Consider the following 19,816-nt stretch of genomic DNA (forward strand, 5'->3'; position numbering starts at 1 on the left):
ACAGAGATCTGTTGCAGCCGTTTACATCAAAGAGCCAAATCACATTTGCTTCCACCTTTCATGTGTATCTTCAGTATACAAATGACGCACAGGTCTGAGTGCATCAGTCGGAATTGTGTGCATAAGGTAACTATGGAATGCTTAACCCACGAGGCAAAGCCGAGTGGGTTTAGGCTAAATTCCATAGTTACCGCATGCACACTATATTCCAACTGACGCACGAAAAGACATGTGCGTCATCTGTTTCATAGAATGGCTAATTTTCTTGCCAAAAACCCATTTTTCTATTGTGTTACCCGATGACAAATTTACTGGGTGCATTTCCTTTTGGCTTGCCAGAGACGACAGCCTGAAAACCATGCATCAGTTTTTACTGGACGCATGGTTTTTCTTCAGAACCATGCATCCAGTAAAAGCTGATGCATGATTGTTTTAACCAATAGGCGTCTCTTACTGAGTGCGCGAACGCCTGCTTAGTGCGCAAACCTTTGTTACAAGTGTGTGATAACATGTTTACCACTGTGACTCAGCATGCGGCCAGTAAAAATCAACACATAGCTCTTGACCAATGAGATCGCAGGATTCTCGCTACCCATTCTATGAAAGAGATTGACATGTAGGCAAATGGGTTAACTTTAATCCATTTACAAAGCCTGGGACAATATACTGATCAGCTTGAACCATGTAAGTCAGAGCATACTGGTATGAAGGCTGGAGGTATAAAGAGATGATGCATGCAATAATTAACTTCTACTGCATGCATTTCATTGTACTGTGAGAATATTATTACTGTGATGAAATTTAGGTACATTTAATTTCTACACATGACTAATGACAGGGCTGAACGCTAACCCATTTTTTCTACCAGTCCGACCTGTCTGTCTGACCAATAGGTAGCCAGTTTTACCATCTTTTACTGGTTTATTCAGACTGAAAAAGTTACTAATCCGACAGTGATTTTGACTGGTCCTGGACCATCAGACCAGTGCCAGTGTGCAGCGTTGCTCATGAGATTTGAACATTTGGAGTCAAATTAGTCTTTAATACAGTCCATTATTTAATATTTTTGGATATCGCAAAATTTCAAATCCACCTTCATACCATACCATTATGATGAGCAGCAACCCTATTCACATTCAGTGTCTGCATATTCCTCATGTAAGTATTTGCTACGATAAACTTTGATTTCTTGCATAACCATATGACAAACTGGATATCAATTGCCACCACAAATAAGAATGTCACTGACATGCCGAAGACTGAGAAACAAATCTTTTTTGACTTTGGCAAAAATATAGACCTCATTTCAATCTTCCGTGTTCAGTCTCTAATACAAAAAAGGCAGTATCTTTTAAAGGGAAGGTAAACCCAAAAAGCAATGTGGATTGAGTGAAAGCAGCAACATTAGTAGAACACATCAGTGAAAGTTTGAGGAAAATCGGACAATCGATGCAAAAGTTATGAATTTTTAAAGTTTTGGTGTTGAAACCGCTGGATGAGGAGACTACTAGAGGATATGACGTATGAGTGGACAACAATACAAAGAAAATATAAAGGAAATTCAACAAAAATTCACTTTTCTAGAATTATGAAAGAGCAATGGACCAACCTCTTTCAGAAAGCAGGGGGAATAATTGCTACCCCTAACATATGTCAATATCAAGTTGATGGAATTTGTAATTTTCATGAAAAATGGATTTTTGCAGAATTTTCTTTATATTTTCTTGGTATTGTTGTCCACTCATACGTCATAACCTCTAGTAGTCTCCTCGTCCAGCGGTTCCAACACCAAAACTTTAAAAATTCATAACTTTTGCATCGATTGTCCGATTTTCTTCAAACTTTCACTGATGTGTTCTACTAATGTTGCTGCTTTCACTCAATCCACATTGCTCTTGGGGTTTATCTTCCCTTTAATTCATCAACATTATGTTTCATGATAGAAACAGCACATTATATCATCTGGCTTTGCCTGTTAATGTTCATCATCAATTAATTATATCCACATTCCACAGATGTTGACAAACACAATACAGGTGTCAATAGAAGTGCACGACATGTCTCACAAAGGTACGTTCAACCAGTGTGGTGTCACCACTGAGATTTGGTGCATATTCCCAAAGAGAGTTGTCTTCCGCACACATCAGACGTACTACTATCCTTGGATGGTCCCAGTTTTCCTCTCAGAGGGATTGCCTGGTGATGACAACAAGCATTTCACCTCATTTCTTCCGCTTTCCCGTTTTCCTCCAGGGCTTTTTACCACCATCGTCATCGCCGTCGCTGTCCTGACTACCGAACTCCGTCCTGCTCCTGCGGCTGGCCTGTTTCCACTCAGCCTGCAGTTGTTCCAACATCTCCTCAGAAATCAGACCTTGCTTGACCAGCTCCTTACTCAGACGACCAGACAATCCACCCAGCTTTCTTGAGAGGTCCTCTGTGCTTGACCTTCGACCTCCCAATGAGCCTGATGATGCCCTCTTTGGTCGGCCCGTGCCATCCTCAGAGGAATCCTGAGAGCCTAACTCACCGTCACTGCCACTGCCTCCTGTCATTCCACTGGACTGTTGGTCCTCAGGCCTAGAAATAGTCACATCTGTTGTGGTGAAAAAGTTACAAAAGTTACAAAATCACATCACTGCCTTGCAAAATATGGCATTCACTGTTATAAAGCTGTGATTTGAACAGATAACAAAAACTCTGTTATCACTGTCAACACTTTTCCCCCTTCATTCAATCTCATTACAATGACAGTTACGTCTCTCTCAGACACATAGGCCCGAATTCACGAAGGTGGTACAATCGAAACCATGGTTTAAATCATGAACAACTTGTATGGAGTGCCAAGTGTCGCATGGCCTATTTCATTACGAAATCAGTAATTTTGTCGACGTAATATCAACATTTCATAATGAAATGAACACTTCGTTGACGAAATCAACACAATGACTGATTTCGTAACAAAATAGGCCATGCGACACTTGGCGCCCCATACAAAACTATGGTCTTTGGCCATGGTTTAAACCATGGTTTCAATTGTACCACCTTTGTGAATTTGGGCCAAAGTGTGCAGTCTCGGCAGGCAGTAACTATCTGTGTGTCAAAAGACTCAACAGGGCACAAGTAGAAGCACTTCAGGAGCTTTCCTGTGCCCAACTTTGTGTATAAATAGGAGTATTTGTCCAGACCTGAGATACAAAGGCAGCACCAGAGGCTGATGATGTTCTTCAAAATGTTCAGTGAAGAAGTAGATGTCCCATCCCACCCATGGCATTTACTGAATATAAACTATACAGAAGCAGATGCAATCATGACAAGCAGTTCTGCTTCTTTCAATGCTAATCAACATCTGCCATGCTCAGAAATTAACCTTTCAACTGGTGCATCTCTTAAACCTGGGGTGCATTTCATTAAGTCATCGCATAAGAGTCTTCATATAAATCTCAGACTGGCCAAAGTCGCTCATATGTAGCCATCAGAGACTTTCCAATCTGTTTCATGAAGTCTCTCAAATGTGTGTCTTACGAGCAAAAAGTCTTTGATAAGACTTTCATGAAACAGACCCATGCCCTCTAGTAAATCTGCTATACAAACCCATCTACTCCTGCTTGTGTTGTAACTGCTGGTCAGAGTCCCTAGTGGACCTTCAGGAAGGTATCAACACAAGGTTACCCAAGGTTTTCTGTCTCACCTCCTCTCTTGCCATGTCTCTTCCTCTCCTGAATGTCTGGGTCAGGGAGGGAGGTCATCCCGTTGGATCTCGTCTCGCTGGCCCGGATCAGCCTCGTGATGTTGACCACACCCATCTGGATGATGTCATCCAGCTCGCCTTGGATGTCTTGGATGAGGGCAATGTCTGGAAACATGTCCATGAAGCGGTAGCTGTGGTGAAGATGGCAATGAAGGATTTGTGGTCACTCTAGGTATATTGGTCACTAAATGGCCCTATAAATTCTTCCAAAGTCTCTCTGCTCAACAAGCATTCATTCTTTTTTTTTTATATCACAGCCCAAATTCTACTGTATGTCCTTTCTCCCTTATCTTCCCTTGCTTATCATGCATTACTCTGTTAAGGACATTTGGGTTCCAATATTTGTTCTTGATGTCACTTCTTAATATCATTATGGTCATCATCATTGTTATCCACCATATTTTTCATCACCTTTATTAACATCATTCTTCTCATCTTTATAATCAAAATAATCTTTATCATTACCATCATCATGATCATTGTTATCATCTCCTTTATTGTCATCACTATCACTTTTGTTACCATTATCATCACAATCACTGTCATCATCGTCATGACTACCTTAATCACCAATATGGTCACCATCATAACCATCATCAATATCATTGTTATCACCATAATTATCATCATCATCATCACCACCACCATTACCACCACCAACAACCACTACCACCACTACCATTACCAACATCACCACCACCACCACTACCACTATAAACACCAACACTATCACCACCATCAGGCACCATAATCAACATCAAAGCTACCACTATCACAATCATTGTTATCATCCTCTCTATTGTAATCATCATAACTTTTGTTACCATTATCATCATCACCGTCACCATCATCATTGTAATGACTACATGTACCTTAATCACCCATATGGTCAACATCATAACCATCATCAATATCATTGTTATCACCATAATTATCATCATCATCACCAGGCACCAAAATCAACCTCACAGTTACGACTACTACCACCACCACCACCACCATACCCATATCACCACCATTACCACCACTATCACCACCACCACTATGATGATTACCTCAGCCAAAGGTAGAGATCCATCACATCGTGTACCGCCTCTAGGTGCATCAAGTCCCGGATGTTCTTTGGCACCCTGAGAGGCCAGCCGATGGAGCGACAGAACCAGTCAAAGGTGATGGGGATGTTGCGGCTGTACTGCCTGGCAAACTGTGGAAAGTGAAAGTTAAGTCACATGAGTCTAAAGTAAACATTTTCCTGAGTCTATTGCAGAATTACCCTGGGGCAGTACCTTTTTGTTGTTGTCGTTGTGTGTGGGGATGCGATATATAATAACAAGAGTACATACAAATGTAACTCCCTTGGATGGAATACTGCAAGCTGTTTCTCAGGCATTCAGCAAAAGCCAAACACAGCTACACGCACTGGTGCAATGTAAACCAAGTGTCATCCATGATTGCATCATACACTCTTTTTATGGTTTCAAACTCAATTACATAATTTCAATTGTGCAACAGCAAACCCACAAAACATACCAGGACTTCAAAAAGAATCTGCTCGGTACATACTATTCATATTATAAAAATGATGCCACCTCAGATTCTAGGCCATTTGAAGAATTATTTTTTTGCTGCTACAGAAGGTCATATCGTGATGAAAATTGCATCTCTTGCATATCTCTTATAGTGCTATCATTCATTGCAGGAGATGCAACACACCAACTCCTGTGTCTTACCTCTGCTTGTGGGAATGAAATCATCTTGCTCTGGGACATATTCAATTTCAATTGCCTTGTATAAAATAAGTGTGAGGCAAAGTCCTATTTTTTTCTTATTTTATGCTATATTTTCATCTGGACAAGGACTGCAGCCATTGATATCAAAAATAAGTTATAGATTGCATGATTTTATCATATAATTGATTTCATGTATATTTCATATCTGCAAGTTTGGAAAAATAGTATACACCACTGAATACCCCGACATGTCAAACATACATTACTCCCCAAAACTATTCTTTACCAATACCTTTAAGACAGAATACCTATCTCTAATCCCAGAATTTCAACCATTTTTTTTTTCCTGAAAAAAAAACAAAACACCAAAACAAACTTTCTTGCATGAAAAAACAATCAACCGACCAAACAAAAAATAAGATCTTTCCTGAATATGAAATATATAAAAAATGAAATATTTCAAGATCAAATTAACAGGAGTACATGTTCAGCTACACACAGTGCTTTTTGGGATAGATTATCAATTTCAGACAATAATCAAAAGAGAATGAATTGGGGTATGAACATTACTAGTGCTTTCTCTGCAGAGGAAATCCACTTTCACACCATGTAAACCTACTATTGAGACACCATTACCTTGAGGAACATGGTACAGATGAAGGGTAGTTTGCGGTTGATGGGAGCGCAGCAGAAGACGTAGCGGGCACGAAGGTGGAGGGGAACATGCTGGATCATATCAGCTAGGAACTTGAAATCATCCACGTTGCACACAAAGTAGTTCTTCTCCACTTGGGACAAGGTGATGAAAATATCCTGGATTGTGCAGAACAAGAAGTCATCAACCAAACTTTTATCATTCATGGAAATAGGCCAGTAGCTTGTATACGAGCTGGGATTTTTAAATTCTGCCTAAAATAATGAATAGTTAAAACTATTGTTAATCTCACGATAAACATAAACTGTATATCATGATGATAACAATCATAAACTGAAATCTACCAGTGTCGGGGAAGCTGATATCAAACCTAATTCCATACTAGAAAAGCACTTGGAGAGTGCAGACCTCTGCCAAGCAGTTAATTTCCACCCATACGCACATGCTGAAAATCGCCCAATTTCCCAGTATAGAAGTCTTTTGTTTATGCCATCAGCTTCCAGCTATGCTGTGCCTCTCCAAGCAGAGCATGCGCTTTAGAGCTCGCATGCAAATATGCACAGCCTGAACTCCCAAGTTCATTGACTGTATCTATTCACTCAATTACTTATACTGCTCTCCAAAAAGAAAAAAAGCAAAAGATGTCTACAAAAACTCTACAAATTATAAGAAATTTTTTCACTCTCATAAAATCTCAAAAAATACAGGGATTTCCCTAAGTAAATGTTCACACTTCATTGCATTTTTCACTGTAGTGAAGGATGCAACATGAAGTGTTATTCTTCAATGTCTTAGTAACTCACAATTCAATGTGATATATTAACTCACAATCAAATTGGAGAGCGTGGCATCTGGCAAGTGGTAGGCAAAGAGTTCAATCTGCTCTGCTGTGGGATGGAGTCCGCCAGCTTCTATTGTCTCCACGGGGTGTGCCAAGATCTCCTTCAGGAGAGGCAGGTCAGTGGCATGAAAAGTTGTCGCTTCGCCCTCCTCGAACTGAGTGCCATATCTTCCCGCCCTTCCAGCAATCTGCAAGGCCTGTGGATTTGGCATCAGGATTTAGATACAAGTTACAGAATAGAAAATATGTTCCTGCTGATGCAGAAATTTCACATCATGAGGAATTTTACAGACCAAAGAAACCCTTCTAGAATGAGTTTGTTTGTTTGTTGTTGCTATTTTCTCACAAAACATGACACATAACATGCCCTCAATTAGTTATTTTTTGAAGATAAAGATACTGTTAATCTTCCACGCATGATCTGTGTTTGTGCCTGTGTGTATTGTATGTTTTCCCTATGCAAATTCCAAGTTAGGTATGTTTCAGGTACAGTGTATTTGTTTTTACAGTTCTTTGTTTTTAAGCTATTGCATAAAAACAACATTTCTGTTACAAAAATATATTGTAGAAAATGCAACTGTAATGATTGGTTTTATGATTGTTTTGTTACTGAATTATTTGACAGAAATCAGAGTAAGATTTCAGAAGAAAAGAAAAGGATCAATATTTGTTGTATTATGGTTTGTTTAATATGGCTGCTAAGAAAGCAATGAATGCTTCTAAGCATGCAACCATTTGACTGATAGCTCCAAGTCTTCTCTGGAAGGGTTAAGCAATGAGGATGAAATGTCTTGCCTACGGACACAACTGTTCCAGCCAGAGAACTCAATCCAATGAACCACAACAAGTATTACTTAAAGATGTGTCACTGGTGACAAGAAACTTTGCTGTATTGCCCATTGGTATGCATGCATCATCTTCTAATGATTAATTAAATAGTACACTACTAATAAGTACAACTTGATAAACCAAAATTAAGCAAGAGCATTTTCATCAGGAATGATGCTCACAAGTTCATGTATCCTAATCCGCCCTCTAGGTTTTCAAGTTTTACAAAGCTAACTATTTATCTCTTACAGTTTAATCAAACCTAATTTGCATAGATGACTTACCTGTGAAGTTGTAAGTCTGTCCATTTCTTTTTCCCCTTTCTCATTAATCGTCGGACGGATAAGGGTGTTGAAAATCACCCTTTTGATGCTCCTACATCATGAAACAATGCAATCAAGGAAATAAATGACTGTCAATCTGCAAAAAGTTTCAGGCTGTATAACTGCTTTTTCATTTAACCTTTGCTTCAAAACAATATGTGTTGGGGTTTTTTTTTTCAGTATAATTACATGGTTCTCACACATCACCACCTTATCATACAGATAAAGAATAGACTTTTTTTTTTCATGTTTAACTATGTCCAATAAAATGTGATTCCTTGTAAGACAAATAGCCACTTGAGAAAAGTCTCACATTTGCCAAAATAAATCAAGATCTTGAACTTGAAGGTTTATTTCATTTTTTCATCTTTTTTATTTTTTTTTTTTTTACAAGGCAGCTATATTGAATATGAACATGGATGGAATTGTTCCCCTCTGGAAGGAAGAAGAAACAGGAACAGACGGAGACAAATAAGACTACTTCAGAATACACAAATGTCAACATTTATTGTGATTTTAAGAAGCAGTTAGCAAATCCGTCTGGTAACACTCACAGATTCAGCCCCATGCCAATGGCATCTGTAGCAATCAGAATCTTACAGGGATCCTCAGGGTCATTGAACTTTGCTGCCTGGCTGAGTTTGGCCCCTATTAAAAGAGAGAGAATAAATGACAAGGTATCCCATTATGCTTCACAACAATTAAAGATACCATCTGTCTTCTGGCATAAGTAGTTACGCTATTGGACCAGTGTTACTCATTCAAAGAAATTTAGGTCAACAAAAGTAGACATGATACCTAAACCACGGAGTTATCTGATAACTCCTTGCCTGAACTCACAATTCAGGATGAATTTAAAATCCATTGTAATGCATGTACACTACAGCCATATTTATATTCACTGGTAATACCTTAGGCTATTATTTACATAAATCTTGGAAATTTTATCAAAATCAAGTTAATGATGGCTACTAAATCCTCCAAGTGCCATTAAGTAAAAAGATTTTTTGCTGATAGATAGTATTACATCAGAAGGTGAACTTGGGAGTGCAGATATTCCCCATTTTCACATTGGGTCACACACTCCTATCAACTGTCCCTGAGCTGTGTGGAGAATTGCCGTTTGAGTAGTGCCATTCCATTAAACACCAGAATGTGCACGTGATGAATACAGCCAGGCGCTATCAATACAGAGCCCAGGGTCACTCTCCACTCTAAATTTTGTCCCCGGACTCTACTTGCTTCACGGGAACACCGGGAGAAGTCCTGGTGAGCATCCACACCCACACTGGTTTTCAAGGGGAAAGTCCTGCGTGGGACCCAGTGTGAATGAGTGGCAAGTAATATATTCCTATCCCGAGCATGCACTACCAGTATACTGAAATACAGTTGAACCTCTATTATCCGGCCTCCCTTTATCCGGACGCAATCTCGCCGTGATTTTTTTAAATAATTACGGGAAGAAAGGGGGATTCCCAACTCCTTGAGAACTCCTACCCAAACACACATGAATTACATATTACTTCCAATATGATTAACATACATTGCATCAAATTTCCTTCCAAATTGCTTACCTTCAGACATTTCAACATCCCGAAACATCCCCAAATGTAACAATGAAAAGGTTGCAGTATATACATTACTACATGTGGTACTACAATGGGCTACATCAGTACATGTGTATGTAAATGTACATGTATAAAGCATTGAGTCTCCCGTATCCGGCCAAATCCCTTATCCGGATGAGCCCCGGTCCCGACTTGTCCGGATACGAGAGGTTCAACTGTACTGTGATCACCCAAGCATGCACTATACTGAAATACTCTGAAAATCCAAGCATGTACTACAATGAAATACAGTGACCACCCACCTGGGGGCAGAGAGCCGTAGATGACAGCGCACTCTTTTCCCATTGCCTCAAGCTGTCTGCTGATGGAGTAGAGGTCATTCTTGCTGAAGGCCACGATACAGTCTCCTGGTCTTACATTCTCCAGATTACCTGGTGACACCAGGAACAACGAAACCAATCAATGACACATCATCATTATTGAATCTGTGGCATGATTAGCATCATAGGCTCGAATTCACAAAGGTGGTTTAAACTTAGACCATGGTACCAAATTTATACCATGGTCTAAAATTAGCATGAAATAGGCATACCTTTGACATGCATGTATCAATGCGTGCTTGCTACTAGACGTCTGTTGGCGTACGCAATCTGTCAATCGTATTTACGCAGAAGAAATTGTACCATCTTCATGAATTCGGGTCATAAAGTTCATACACTCATGGCGACATAGTCTACTGGTTAGTACACTATGCTTTCAGCAGGGAGGTCTTGGTTCAAGCCCTGCTTTCCACATCTGTGTCCTTAAGCGTTACACATAACTAACATGCTCCTCTACACCAAGGTGTATGAATGGGAACCCATTAGGAAGCAGAATGCTAATGTGGCTGGATTTAGCACCTGTGCATTTTAAAAGTGGCAGCCTAGCTGTCCAACTCCACATGGTAAGGAGTGAATACAGTGTAAACTCAAGTTTGATTCCAGTGACTAGGATAATTTATTATGCCGTGGAGGTATTTGAAAGCACTTCAATCACTTTGACCACACCACAATGTAAATGCCCTATGCAAAAATGCTGATATTTGCAGAACATTTGTCTTTGCGGATTTTGCTCTAATTTTGGTCTAGTGCAAATTATACCTTTATAATATCTTCATCATTTTCTAATCACATTTTGACCATGTGTGTGTATGCTAGCAGCTTCCCGTGCAGGCAAGGCACATTCAAACGGATTGTTTGTGTAATGCATAATTGTCTAGAGTCAAGTCTGATACACATACATCTGTATGTATATTGTGTAGTAAAGTGTACATCAATTTCCATGCCTGGGAATGTTATATCAAATTCTGTAATTTTTGTGAAATGGTAGAAAAGATATGAGTAAGCAATGCAAAATTAATAACCCAAAATGTTTTTGAGCCACTTAGTGCAAAAATCTAATTTCCCACAAATAAAAAATGTTCACAGTATCATTGTCAGCTAAGAGCTGACAACTCACTGATGCCCTAGACAGTGTTTATAGTATAGACTACCTGGTATATATCTTTGTAAAGGTTCGTAACTCAGATGACTGTGATAACTGGATAAGATCAGAACATTAAAACACAAGATCCTGACTTTTAAATCCTGCTTGGCTCTAGTACCCTTAAACAAATTCTATCCACATTTTCCCTCTTGATTTGGTTGGCAGACTTGGTGACAGGCAAAGCTGGGGTAATCAACATTCCAGAGTTTTCTGAAAGAGTAGCGTCACTTCAGAGAGGTTAGTGTAGTTAACTAAAGCTTTCTGTTATCACAAATTGAAGGGATAGTATGGTATTGGCTGAGGTGTAGATTTAGCCTTTAACTCTTTGCAAGCCAGGTACTTAGAAATCACATCATGAAATGTTAAAGAGCCTACAATTCTAAGAGGAATTCACAGTTCATTTGATGAAAATCCGTTTTGAAATGGCAGAGATATCCAAAAACAAAGTAAAACAAAATGATCCTAATAAAAGGTGGGTCCAAACCGTATAGGATTTTTTTGTTTTGGATATCTCAGCCATTTCAAAGCCAATTTTCATCAATCAAACTTTGAATACTTCTTAGAACTATATACTCTTTCATATTTCATAAAAAGTTTATCATTATCTCAAAAAATTATCATAAAAAAATGGTGGAAACCTGCAGCCCCATCTCAGCCAAAAGCCTAACATCCCTTTAAGATCTCCTTACCCAGCGGTTCATCCAAAATCTTCAGCGGAGTGAGTCTCTTGTAGTGCCTCACTTCCAGCTCCTCCCCTGTCGAGACAGTCAGCTGTTGAATGAGGTCGATCGCCGCTGGCTCCCCGCACAGGTGAATCTCCTTTGCGTTGACCCCTGGTGTTGGCATTCCATACACAGCAAACAAAATGACTTATCATATATTGTCATTATTTAACTTAATGCACATACTCGTCTCTTATCAGACCTAATAATCGTACCAAACATTTTATCCATGGATATGACTGACATCAAAACATCTGATGTGATATCACAGAAAAAGTATCATAAGTTACCATAGCAATGGCAGATGGAAAAATAGACAGGTCAGAGTATAATCTGAAATTCTCCACAACCATGCACATACAGAAAAAAAGGTAACAGATACTGTTTCAAACTTCCACAGAGAAGAAGGCTTTTATATCAAGTAATGGACATTTCATGTTTACTCATTATTCAACCAAACAAAGAGTTCACAGCTTTTCCGGTGATTCTATCACTGAGGGGATACATGAGGCTCTCTAAAAGGTGAGAAATGTGCCTCAAGTTTAGTGGGGGAAATTGTTACACATTACAGACGCATAGGATTAACATTGTAAAGTAAAAAGCTCTCAAATATTGTATTTTTTTTTTTTCAAATGAGATGACAGGATTTACCAAGCAGTGCTCTAGTCCATGCCCAGCCACGAGTAGGGTCTCTCAACATTTGAATCTCATCCACCACTGCAACCTCATCTGCATTGGAGGAAAATATCACAGGTAGTCATTCTAGAATGGTTGGTTCTGAGTAGGTAGGGTGATTGAAATAACAAACAAAGGACCACACTTTCATGGTGACAAATATTAAACATTTCTAGTTTGCAGAATCATATCAAATCATACATAATAGACTAACAGTGTGACTGAAAAAAATGATTAAGTGTCTTAATCATCCAATTAGGAATAAATGGATGATTCAATGCTCCACAGAATAAATGAAGGAGTCAAGCCATTAAGTCCAAGGAAAATCTGCTGCACATGTCATCTATTTTGCATTATTTTGGCACCTCTGAGTTTCACTGCAGATCTTACAATGGAGAAAGATCACACTTAACAGGTTAAATTCATTGAAATTGTTTTAGGTTTTTTTTTTTTTTTTTTTTCATTACTAATTAGATGGAGAAACAGAGACCTGAATTTTCAAAATTGTGTTGCTAAATTTCAGAATAAGTTGTTAAGTTAGCAATACAGAGGTTCGTAAAAGATTTTGCAGCCAAGAAAAATGCATCAATATACGAACGACAAAGGGCACATGTGAGGAGTGGTTTACTCTTCTTTATGAAACAGTAAAAAAAAATTAATATACAGCACCAGACTGAAATTATGTGGTCTTCAGGATTTTATGGTTTAAGGTATGACACAGCAATAGACGATGGTATCTCGGCTCACATGGTTGGGAGACACTCGTCATCTCTACAGTGCAGGCGACGTGAGAAGATGGGATACAGTCAGGATGGGCAAACTTCCTCTCCTCCCCCGTCACTAGGTCACACATAATACCCTGAAAAATAATGACCAAAGGTCACACATAACACCCCTGAAAATAAGAACCACAGGTCACACATAATACCCTGAAAAATAATTATCACAGGTCACACATAATACCCTGAAAAATGATGACCAAAGGTCACACATAATACCCTGAAAATAATGACCACATAATACCCTGCAAATAATGACCAGAAAGACTGAACAGTACATAGGTTCTTATTTCAACAGAAACAAAACTCTAATACTGATATACTTCGGAATGCAGACTTGTGCTTTTTATTAAATTGTGGCTCAAAAATGGATATCGCAAGGCTGACATCACCAATTTCCATTGACTTCCCTATTGAACTAACGATTGACTCAAAGTTTTTCTGGCATTGCACTTCTCTGATGTCACAATGAATTAACATCTGCCAAGGCTGCACACCGGCACTGGTACAACGTTCCCTGACCAGTAAAAATTGTTATTGGACCAGTAACTTTTTCAGGAATGGACAGGTAAAACATGGAAAAACTGGGTATCTACTGGTCTGACAGACAGGTCGGACCAGTAGAAAAAATGGGTTTGTATGCAGGCCTGAATTTGCCATGCGCACAACAATTACAAGTGCACTTACATGGGTGCATTTTGTCACTCAGTTCTGTAAACAATTTCAACCGATCGGTTTTGTGTACGTACGTGTACATGACTGACTGTGAATGTGCTACTCAGTCACCTTTCACGGAAATGGTTGCCGTTTCTGTGATAAATTCAATGATCTGTGTGGACCACATCCAACAAATAGTGTACGGTCTTTACTCATGTAATGGAACAAGATTTTGCACTCGGTGAAAGACGAGGTGCACTATTCAACATGGCTTCCCCTCATTGAATAGAGCGTCTCTATCTTTCACCTTGTGCAAATCTTGTAACACTGCACTCGTGACCATTCATTATTTGTTTACTAACAAATGATAAATTATGATGATGAATATTATTTTGTTCTTGTTAATTGAAAGGCAGTAGCATATGAGATGTTTGTAACTGTTGAGGCAGCCAAATGAACTATGAAACAATGCAACCCAAAGTTACAAGTAGCATGGCCTTTCTATGTCTTGAAACTAAATGTTGGCATGCAAAGATGAATTCAAAAGGCTAGTGTACAATGATAACAGGAACCAAAGGCAAAAATAAAAACCCCAGGGCCAGTGTTTGAAGTAAAAATTTACACAAAAAACGAAACAAGTTTGTAACACTGTAATTGGATTGGTAGAAACCACAGTTATGCATGATTTTCACGCTTCTTTTCACACACATTTTTTTTTCTACGCACCAGCACCTGGTTACCCAGTACTGTTTAAAGAAAAAGAGACAACTGATGCATGGTCAAAACATATTCTGAGGCCAAATGTACTTTTTTTGTGTATGAAATGGGAAATTGCTTTTATCAAGTAGGCTAAATTAAATTTATGAAAACGATACCCACATTATTAATTTAAAATCATAACTTCTTATTTTGGATGATGACAAATATGCTAAACATACAATGTACTGGTTAGTAGTTTGGCATACATCTAGATATATTTCTGGTAGCTCTTTGTCTACCACTACCTAGCATCGATAACAATTGCCTCATTTCTATGACAAATTTGCTCTCAGTCAATCAGATGCAAGGATTTCAGTAGCTTATAACAGCCATTGTAACTTGTCATTGATAACAACTTAAATGAAACAGAGCCATGGTTGAAAACTCACCCTCTCATTAGTCTTTTTGTGCACCTCATTGGCTAGGAGTTTCAGGGGTCCACAGTAGACACCCGACTTGGCAGTACTGAACCTCTCCAGGGCGTGGTACGTCTTCCCACTGTTGGTTGGCCCAGCATGGAATACAATCTTCCTCCGAATGGCCCTGGCTTCCGGATACCTAGGGTGGAGGGTGGCACAGAAGATGGAATCACTTCTAATTTTGAAATTTTATTATGTTGTAGAAAGTGAATTTCATAGCAGATCATAGTTCATAGAGACAAAATACTAACAGTCATTATCAGACATGAGTTCATACATTTAACGTACAGGTATATCATCAAGTGACAACAGGTCTGTATTTTTCTCATCCTCAACATATAATCAGAAACAGGTTGCAAAAATGAATAATAACCTTGATTCTATTCATGGACTCACCATAGGCTCCCTTGTTTTCTTTTTAAAATCTACATTAGCATAAACATCACCATCTGAATCATCATATCATGAGATTCATGATCAATATCATCGCTTCAGCAAAATATCTGAGAGAATACAATGTCATCATTTGTAAACAAACACAAAATATTTATCTTATTGTTTATTTATTTGTTTTTGAATATAAGAATCCAGATCACCTTTGATCTGTATGTCTGTCAGAAATTGAAGGGAACAATAATTGTGCCACTGTTAGTTAAAACTTGTCCTCTTTACCAATGAGCTGGGTCAGACAGGTCACTAATCTTCTTCAGGTCTTCCATGCAGTCCAGGGCGGGGAAGATCTGGCGAGCATGGCGCATGAAGTAAGGGAAGATGTCGTCAATGTGCCCCGCCCCTACAAGGATGTCGCTAAGGATGATATGCAAATCAGGTTCCAGGGCCTCAGCGTCCATCACATACTTCTGAAAGCTCACGAAACTCTGGTGGAACAAATTATCTGAAAGACAAAATTATGTATACATGTACTCTCCACTTTATAGATCTCAAAATTTCAAGTAATTTGAAAGAAGAGAAACTGACTTTGTTCTTTCAGAGTAATTTGCCTGGACAGTAAAATTGGGAGGGGAAGAATTGTGATTGTATGATTATTATCAATTTGATAAAACATAGAATCACTCAAGACATTGTGTCTTACAATGACCCAAAGTCTAGCCATTTTCTTTATGCAAATTTCACCTCACATTTACTGAAATCATTGGAAACCAAGTCCAAAAATTATGTAAATGCCATCAGGATGCTGTAGAATGACCAAAGTCTTTTGTGAATATGTTGTGCACTCACAGGACCAGCAAACTGAGTTTCTAACCTCATGAGAATGAGTTCCAAGAAAAGTCAGGCAGGCATCAAGATGGGAAATGTGTGTTACAGGTTAAAAGGTGCACTTTCTGATATACTACAGATGTACAATGTACATTGGCAAATCAACAAATTGTGCATGCATAATGCACTGTGCCTCATAGAATAATGTAACAGTTCTTTGAAGTACATTGTAGGTCCAGTCATGGATAGTGGAGTACCGTGTCAGCTTGTGTGTGTCAGAGCCGAGGCAAAGCTACATACATTTTCTACAACCTTATATACCGGTACACTGTAAATCATCATGTGTGTTTTAAGTGCAAGATTGAGTGATCATGGCTTTGATGAAAAAAAAAAAAAAAAATGGCATCAGATAGGGAGATAACTAACTTTATCATGTTATAGGCAGCAGAGTTCAGTATTAAGAATGGGATGATCTCACCACGTGTGTAGTCTTACCATCTAGACCCTGCTCAGCAGCCAGCTTCTGGATGGGCAGCCTCTTCGAGAACTTGTTCAGAATCTTCAGCAGTTCATCTAGTGGAGTTGATTTTCACGAAATAATGCAGACCTTGATATCAGTTTAGGTATCAACGACATACTGGAACAAGGATACTTTGCATCTGTGCCAGTATACTATAGTGCACAAACTTAAAGAATATAAATGCAATTCTACATGTTTCGTAGGTTTTTGTGCATCATCAATCTATAAATCTACATGTACATGCATTTAATATGATTTTTAAAAAGGACAGATTGATGTCAACCATCCAGACATTGTTTAAATTCAAGTAATGTGTTCAAACAAATAGTGTTTAGATGTGGGATCCATTAAAACCATATTTTTCTGTCAATTCTTAAATCAGAAGGAAATAATAGGCCTACAAAATGTAAAATTGAATGGTTTGCTGGCTACAAGAGAAGCAAATGCAGGCCTACCAACTACCAGGACAGTCTGCTCAGGAGTCATGGTGTGAAATTTCAGTTTCAAATGCGCTTATCTTTCTTAAGATAATAATGATGATAATTTTAACTGATGAGAAGTAATATGTGAAACATCACATACCATGTCAACTTACTTTGCATTTGTTTATATGGTCACTCAGATAAATATTTCGTGTGACACCTTATTCGCACCTTAAAACAAAACAAGGATGTTTATTCATGAGCTTAATACTAATGTTGTGTAATGGTACAAAGCATCCATTAAAAATAAAATTTCATTTAGTACTCGCATACTCTTAAATAATCTCAATTTCATATCATCTCATTTTTCCTAATTAGATTGATATTTTATTAAGGGTAAAAATGAGATGATATGAAAATGAATATGGAAACAATCTCATTTTTATACTTGGTCATCAATCATAATTTTACCTTCTATTTCACTCTGTATAATATAATTTATTATAATCATTCATATTCATAATCACGATAATCATGCAAAATAAAATGCTGCTAATTTGAAGAAATTGCTGAGGACGCCAGAGGTCAGTTTGTTCTCACAAGTCATGAATAATCATGCTGGATCTTTTTCTTAGAAGTAACATTAGAACCTTATGATCATGCGAGATAGAATGGAGACAGCACTGCGCCGCTGTCACATCATCATGACATGACGTGAACTCACCTTTCTTGTTCTTCAAATCGCCACCCAACTCCTCGCCAATGTTGATGTCATCTGGATTGTTTGCGGCTTTGACAGGAACAGGAATGAACAACGCGGTCACATTTTTGTCCCCATTTTTATCGGAGAGATTCCTGCGAATTTGCCAACATAAACATGCCTCTTTTGACGATTTCTGACGAGGATGAAGTTGCTTTGCGGAAAGTACGGCAGCTGAGAGAGTTCGAACGGGTTGCTCGCGACCCGCTGGCCCGCCAGTTGCGGGCCAATTGAGTCGTGATATCGCGCTAAAAGTTGGAGACACACGAATAGTTTCCCGGCTTGGTAGGTAAAGAGAGGAAAACCTCCTTGCCAGCATATGCGATTTTCCACACGTTGTTGACATGGTAATTGTCTAACTTCGTAAACTGTTTCAGGTAATGAGGTTCTTCATTCAATGATTTCCTTTTTTCGACCCATGCTCAGAGGCACAGTCACATGTACTTTCGCGAGAGCCACACCATGCATGCGAAGCGAGCGCTAGCAGCGTGCATAGCGCATGCATGCAATGCAATGTTAGATCGTGTGTGCTAATATGTATTACGTAATTCATAGAGGGCGACAAACTAACCCGTGATAGAGGGCGCTTTGGAGAAACGGTGGAGTTGGGCGGAGGTGGAAGAAGGAATGCGGTGTGAAATTCATTTTCCATCACTTGGACTCTTTGACAGAAATACACGTATATTCATTTTTGGTAGCCTTATCCAGTAAACTCTTTAAAGGGATTGTATACAAACATGTAGTTTTGTTTGAGACCTGGTTCCATGTTTCTGACATTTTTTGGTGAGATATTGTGAAATCTCTTATGAAATCTGAAAGAACATGTCATTCCAAGAATTCGACGTTTATTTCATAAAAATTGGTTTTCAAATGGCCGAGATATCCACAAAAAAACCGCAGCGATCCTGATTAAAAGGCTTTGTTTCACTTTGTTTTTGGATGTCCCAGCCATTCCAAAACCGATTTTAATCAAATGAATTTTGAATTCCTCTTAGAATAGTATGCTCTCTAAACTATTTTCTATCTCGCCCAATCCTCGACCTCGATCATCTCCACCAAACTACCATCCCTTTAAAATTTTGACATTCTTGTTTGAAAATGGAAAAATCAGGCAATGGAAAATGAGTTTTGCTCTAAAAGGTTCCAAATCCAGTAGTATCCAATCAGAAGCCTGTGAGCACGCTTGACTGCACTTTGATCCCAGAGGAGGGCAAGGATGTAGCTTTCCAAAATAATGCAGAAATTCTTTTGGAGGGATGGAGGAAACAGGAGGAGAATGTGAAGAGTTTTATAGCAAATTGAGCTAAGCACCATTTTTAAACATTTCAAAGTAAGTCAATCATCAGATAGAGCAAAATTAAACCTTTCAAGTAATACCTCACTTGCGACATAATAAGGACTATTCTAGAAGTTATGCTCTTACCTCTCTTTCCTTTTAAAACCCTCTTTTCTCTTTCTCTTCCTTCTCTCCCCCTTCTCACGTTAAAGTATATTGTTTTCTTTCACTCCTTGTTTATGTAGCATGAATGCAAGTTAAAGGGACTGTACAGTATTGGTTGAGGCGAGGATTCAGGTTTGTAACATTCTTTTTGGTGAGATAATGAGAAACCTCTTATGAAATATGAAAGAGCATGTAATTTCAGGAAGGATTTAATGTCTATTTGA

General features: G+C 38.6%; 1 protein-coding gene across 1 annotated transcript; it reads right to left on the reverse strand.

The window, feature by feature from the left end:
* Positions 1–1,965: 1,965 nt before the first annotated feature.
* On the reverse strand, positions 1,966–18,598 carry LOC140241710 (ATP-dependent RNA helicase SUPV3L1, mitochondrial-like). The gene is made up of 15 exons (XM_072321460.1): positions 18,116–18,598; positions 16,945–17,022; positions 15,904–16,126; positions 15,202–15,370; positions 13,365–13,476; positions 12,594–12,671; positions 11,910–12,053; positions 9,999–10,127; positions 8,683–8,776; positions 8,090–8,180; positions 6,965–7,174; positions 6,118–6,294; positions 4,807–4,955; positions 3,692–3,882; positions 1,966–2,596 (listed from the first exon to the last, which is right to left on the reverse strand). Exons 1-15 carry the CDS (start codon positions 18,495–18,497, stop codon positions 2,223–2,225), a joined length of 2,601 nt encoding a protein of 866 aa, XP_072177561.1. The 5' UTR covers positions 18,498–18,598; the 3' UTR covers positions 1,966–2,222.
* Between the last annotated feature and the right edge of the window lie 1,218 nt (positions 18,599–19,816).

Source organism: Diadema setosum, chromosome 18 (assembly GCF_964275005.1).
Source record: "Diadema setosum chromosome 18, eeDiaSeto1, whole genome shotgun sequence".
Classification (NCBI taxonomy): domain Eukaryota; kingdom Metazoa; phylum Echinodermata; class Echinoidea; order Diadematoida; family Diadematidae; genus Diadema; species Diadema setosum.

Coding starts and splice junctions, on each gene's coding strand:
- LOC140241710 (XM_072321460.1), bottom strand. CDS start 18,497: ATGTCAACAACGTGTGGAAAATCGCATATGCTGGCAAGGAGGTTTTCC. Junction 15,371..15,903: donor CTGTCTGACCCAGCTCATTG/GTAAAGAGGACA, acceptor CCTCCACCCTAG/GTATCCGGAAGCCAGGGCCA. Junction 4,956..6,117: donor TCTGTACCATGTTCCTCAAG/GTAATGGTGTCT, acceptor CACTTTCCACAG/TTTGCCAGGCAGTACAGCCG.